The sequence below is a fragment of the Choristoneura fumiferana genome, chromosome 4 (assembly GCF_025370935.1).
Source record: "Choristoneura fumiferana chromosome 4, NRCan_CFum_1, whole genome shotgun sequence".
NCBI classification, from domain to species: domain Eukaryota; kingdom Metazoa; phylum Arthropoda; class Insecta; order Lepidoptera; family Tortricidae; genus Choristoneura; species Choristoneura fumiferana.
In genome coordinates, this window is record NC_133475.1 from 20738307 (window position 1) to 20743433 (window position 5127).

The 5127-nt window shown below is 36.5% G+C and overlaps 1 protein-coding gene across 3 annotated transcripts; it reads left to right on the plus strand.

The window, feature by feature from the left end:
* Positions 1–262: 262 nt before the first annotated feature.
* On the plus strand, positions 263–3844 carry LOC141427114 (uncharacterized). Of its 3 annotated transcripts, none has more exons than XM_074086347.1 (3): positions 263–622; positions 1040–1143; positions 2213–3844. In XM_074086347.1, the coding sequence occupies exon 3, from the start codon at positions 2646–2648 to the stop codon at positions 3717–3719; it is 1074 nt and encodes a 357-aa protein (XP_073942448.1). In that variant the 5' UTR covers positions 263–622; positions 1040–1143; positions 2213–2645; the 3' UTR covers positions 3720–3844. The 3 variants fall into 2 exon arrangements, with proteins under 3 accessions (XP_073942448.1, XP_073942450.1, XP_073942449.1); XM_074086348.1 differs by lacking the exon at positions 1040–1143.
* Positions 3845–5127: the final 1283 nt, after the last annotated feature.

Genomic DNA, 5127 nt, shown 5'->3' on the forward strand with positions numbered 1-5127 from the left:
ATGACGCGTGCCGTGGTTCTTATTACAATGTCATTAATGTCTAATTTTGACAAAATCACGCGTCTTCGTGGATGGTTCTAGGTATACCCTTATCACCTTAGGTCTTTGAGTATTTTGTATCACTTGTATGCTCGTAAAGTCAATTAAACCTATAAACATATTCGCCTCTTTTTTGGTGTGTAAAGTTTTACAACCAAAAAGAATATTCGTCAAACAGGCAGTTGACGTCACTACCCGTCATTATTCATTATACCTGCTTTTTGACGTCGAAGACGTTTTTATAAATAGTTTTACATTTTATAATTTTGTATTATTTTTATAAAATTCTGTTGTCTTGTCGTAGTTTGCAACATCAACAGTAGGGCATCGAGATATTAATAGATTGTCTATGGCCAAGATTTCTGGCTCCACGTTTGTGGTGGGCTACTCGATAATACTGTTGATTCTTTTCGTGACCTTCAGTGTTTTGATGAGTAAGGTGAACCCAGACCGTGTGTTCTTCGATGATGACGTGTCTCATGATCCAAAGGTCGAGGGTACAGAAAAAGGAGAGAATGTTTCTATTGCCCCAACAAGTGTTCATGGGCTGATACACGATACACATCGCCGTACGGATGACAACGTAATTTTGCTTGAGATTATCTAATTGTTTTACACTAGCTTTTGCCCGCGCGCGGCTTCGCTCGAGCAGAACTAGTATGTAGTTTAAAACTTGTTTGATCTCACAGGAACCATACATTATTTCGGGATAAAAAGTAGCCTATATGTTAACCCAGGGTATATATTAGCTTTATGCCAAATGTCATGCAAATCCGGACAGTAGTTTTTGCGTGGAAGAGTAACAAACATCCAAACATCCATCCATTCATCCATACAAACTTTTGCGTTAATAATATTTAGTAAGATAGTATAAAACCAAGTCGCTTCCGCTGTCTTCTGTCCCCCTGTTTAATTATATGCACGTTTAATAGATCTTTTAAAGTACACAACAGATTTCAATGCGGTTTTTAAATAGATTGTTTGATTGATTGTTTTGCAGGTGGTAGGACATTGTGCAAGGTCCGCCCGGATTGCTACCACCATCTTGGTCGCTAATCCTGCCGTGAAGCAGCGTGCTGGCACTGTTGTGTTTCAGCGTGGAAAGTAAGACAGCCAGTGAAATTACTGGCACTTGAGGTATCCCATCTTAGGCCTCTAGGTTGACAACGCATCTGCAATACCCCTGGTGTTGCAGATGTTTATGGGCGGTGGTGATCTCTTATCATCAGGAGACCCACTTGCTCGTTTTCCATCCAATCGAATAAAAAAAAAGATAGATAGAGTGATTCAGATGAGGTTTATACTTATAGATATACATATCTATAAGTAGCCATACATGGCTAGCGATTTTCCGTGTGGATATAGTTTTAAGGAAAGGGAGGTGAAAAATTCGATTATTATATATTATTTCATTATTTTTTCGCCTTTTTTCACAGTTGGACCCGTACAGAGCCAGGGCGGGTCTCTAGTATACCTATAAAAGAGTTACTTCACTTCGTAGAGTAAAATATCTATATTGCAAGTTGTAAAATTAATAACTGAAAACCAAAAATTAAGCAACTTGTTCAGAATCGAGACTAGAACCTATTATACTATTTATACTGTACATGAAAGCAGTTAGTTTCTTTATATCCCACTAGCTTATGCCGCTTATGTCTGCGTGGACCTAGGTTATCGCACAGTGGCGCCAGTCTACCGGAATAAAAAGTACCCTATGTTGATCCTTGGGGCTTAAACTATATCTATACCAAATTTCATCAAAATCGGTTCAGCGGTTTCGACGTGAATGCGTAACAGACAGACAGACAGAGTTACTTTCGCATTTATAATATTAAAGGAGGGATAGGGATTATTACGGTGCTTTTTCTAAAAGTTATAAACGCAACATCAAGTAACAATTGAATCTTAACCAAATAAGGGTTGTATTATTGTATGGAGTCTTTTATTTTTATTTGCATTAGCACTTTTCTGCAATAAACAATTTGTACGCCGCAAGGTAAAACATGTAGGACTTCTTATCTTTTTTATGTGTACCAACTGTAATTAACAATTACTCATGTTTAAGCAATAAAATATTTTATCTTTATCTTTTTATCTTTAAATATTGATTGATATTGACATTGACAACCTTGATATTGACTACATTTCTTTCATTTTCAATGTTCATTTTCAGGATACCTTCGCAGAGTATGTGAGTGACAAGAACACGGATAATGTATTGCCGAAAGAAAATTTAGCTAAAGAACGTAGATCTCTTAGAGAGCCATCAAGCGTATTAGATCAATTAGGAATCGTGGTATTAGAAGTCACTGATGAAGAAGGGCTACCTCGGATAGAAATTATGTTTCATCCTAAACGCTCATTAATCAAGAGAATAAATAAAAAGAGAGGAGACATTAAAATCGAAAAGTCTTTCAGGACATATGATAAGGCCAAGGCACGTAAAGGGCTAGTAACTGAACTGACAGAGAATTCCGTAATTAAAATTATGCCTGATAACACAATCATACTTGAAAATAACAATATTTTAGAACCTGAAGAAAATGTCACTCATAAATCAAGCGCTGAAGCGCCAAGCACGAACGTAGAAATGGGTTTATTTCACAATGACACTAAAAAATGCCATTTATACTACTGCGGACTCTGTGACTGTTGTAATCAACGATAATAGCGAAAGTGAGTCAACGAATCTTCAACCTAATGTTACATTAAATATAATAGACGAGAAACAGTTCGAAGATATTGAAACGATTGAAACTACAACAGATGACACATTTGAAAGAACAACCTACATCGAAAAGATGTTTGAGTCAGAAGACATTGTATCTTATATACCCGGATATTTACCTTCAACAATAAATCTCGATGCGTTTGAAGGAAACGGTTCAATATTTACGACATATAGTTACACTTTAGAAACTACAGATATATATGACAAATACAATAATAGTGAATTGAATGATAAAGATTATTTCGATGTGAACAATACAATAACAACAGAGTTAACTACAGAATCAGAAAGTAACAGTTTCACTCAAATAATAAATGAACAAACTCATAAAGAAAATTATTCAACTGAGACAAAAGATGACATTGTTATTGAAGTTCTTGTTCCAAAAAATGCTCCAGTAGAAGTTGTGAATTATGAAGCCCGTGCCACAGCAGTAATACCACATATTGATAATATTGATATTAGTGATACTTTAGACACAAACGAGATATCAGACGGTACTACATATAGAGTTAGTGAAATTTTCAAAACTTCAGAAGAAAGTCTTGCTTTAGAAACAAAATACTTACTAGACGTTGAAACTTTTGACACCAATGACACAATTAATAAAGTTTACGCATCTGATAAAGTTAGAAATATAATCAATACCACAGATGCTAACATTTTCGAAGCTATAGTTGAACGTGTTGAAACTTTATTAAAGGCTGAAACTTCTGATGTTACCGATTTATTGCTTCAGAATACGGAAACCCCTATAGTTAATAAAGCATCTGAATCTACTATTGATATGAATGACCCGCTTAAAGTATTACCGTTAATCAATAATGCTACTAATGCTATGGGAAATACCGTCGATTATACAACAGATGGTAACGTCACTGCTAAATCTGTAACAAATAGTTTTGAGGGTTATTTGCCTGCCACGGAGACCATATTTAACGATGAGTAGCAAAATATCGGCAAGATCAATTTTGCATCACTAAGCGACTCGTACACTTTTGACAGAGGCCGTGGTCGTCGATCGAGATGGTCAAATATTTTGATCCTTCCCTCTGGACGATCTCAGTTCCATGTTCCAATGTGGCCGTCTGTAATAATATCATATCTGATAGAATTGATATTGATAATCATGCAACTAGGAATACTTACTCTATAAGTTATTAAAGCAAGTAGGCGACATTGTAAAAACTTGCTTTTCTCTCTACTCTTCTACCAAATATCTACTGTTCCAAATGTTCATAATACAAATTAAATGACACGACACTAATTACTGTTTTGCTAATCGAGAGCCTGCTCTTATCAAACAAGCACATGTAGGTCTGTATGAATAAAAGATTGGCAATGTAAAAGGTTTTTATTTTCAATATTAATAATGTTTTTATATCCCGAAGATAAAAAGTGTTTTTGGGTCCTATATTATTTTTAGTATATGTAAATGACTTTTCGCATATCTGCCATACAACACCGCAAAAAAAAGGTCCGTTGTCCGGTGTAAACAACGGACGTCTACCACATCTCCTGAATCATCCTGTAGATGACCGTGGCGTGTGAGGCATTCCATTGGCTGTCAACGACAACTGGATGACTGGCACGTATGCCCTTCTTCATACCAAATTTTATTGTGGTTCAGGATTTAAGCGTGAGAAGTTATAGACAGAGAACTTTCAAAATTGTAATATTAGTAGAGATGTCATCATCATCATCATCATCATCATCAGCCCGAAGACGTCCACTGCTGGACAAAGGCCTCCCCCTTAGAACGCCACAATGAACGACAACTCGCCACTTGCATCCACCGGTTTCCCGCTACTCTCACGATGTCGTCAGTCCACCTGGTGGGAGGCCTGCCAACGCTTCGTCTTCCGGTTCGTGGTCGCCACTCGAGGACTTTTCTCCCCCAACGGTTATCTGTTCTTCGAGCGATGTGGCCTGCCCATTGCCACTTCAATTTGCATATTTTTCCAGCTATGTCAGTGACTTTAGTTCTTCGACGAATTTCCGTATTCCGGATTCTATCGCGCAAAGAAAATCCAAGCATAGCTCTCTCCATAGCTCGTTGCGTGAGTAGAGATGTACTTATTGTTATTTGGGGACGTTAGGGGATTAGATTAAGGGCGTTTTCCATACTCGGTAAAGTAAAATTAGTTGTTCTTACGAGAAGTCAAGTACGTATACTTAAAGGCAATTATTTTTACTGAAACCAAATAAGTAGTATTTTTCAGATAACATGATACAAATATCGGACGAAAGTTATCAAAGAAAGTAGATGATTAGTGATTAAGATTTTGTCGCTTATTATGTACCTATAATTATCAATAGGGGATTACCATTTAAAGGTTATAGATAATTCTTGATTA

Coding starts and splice junctions, on each gene's coding strand:
- LOC141427114 (XM_074086347.1), top strand. CDS start 2,646: ATGACACTAAAAAATGCCATTTATACTACTGCGGACTCTGTGACTGTT.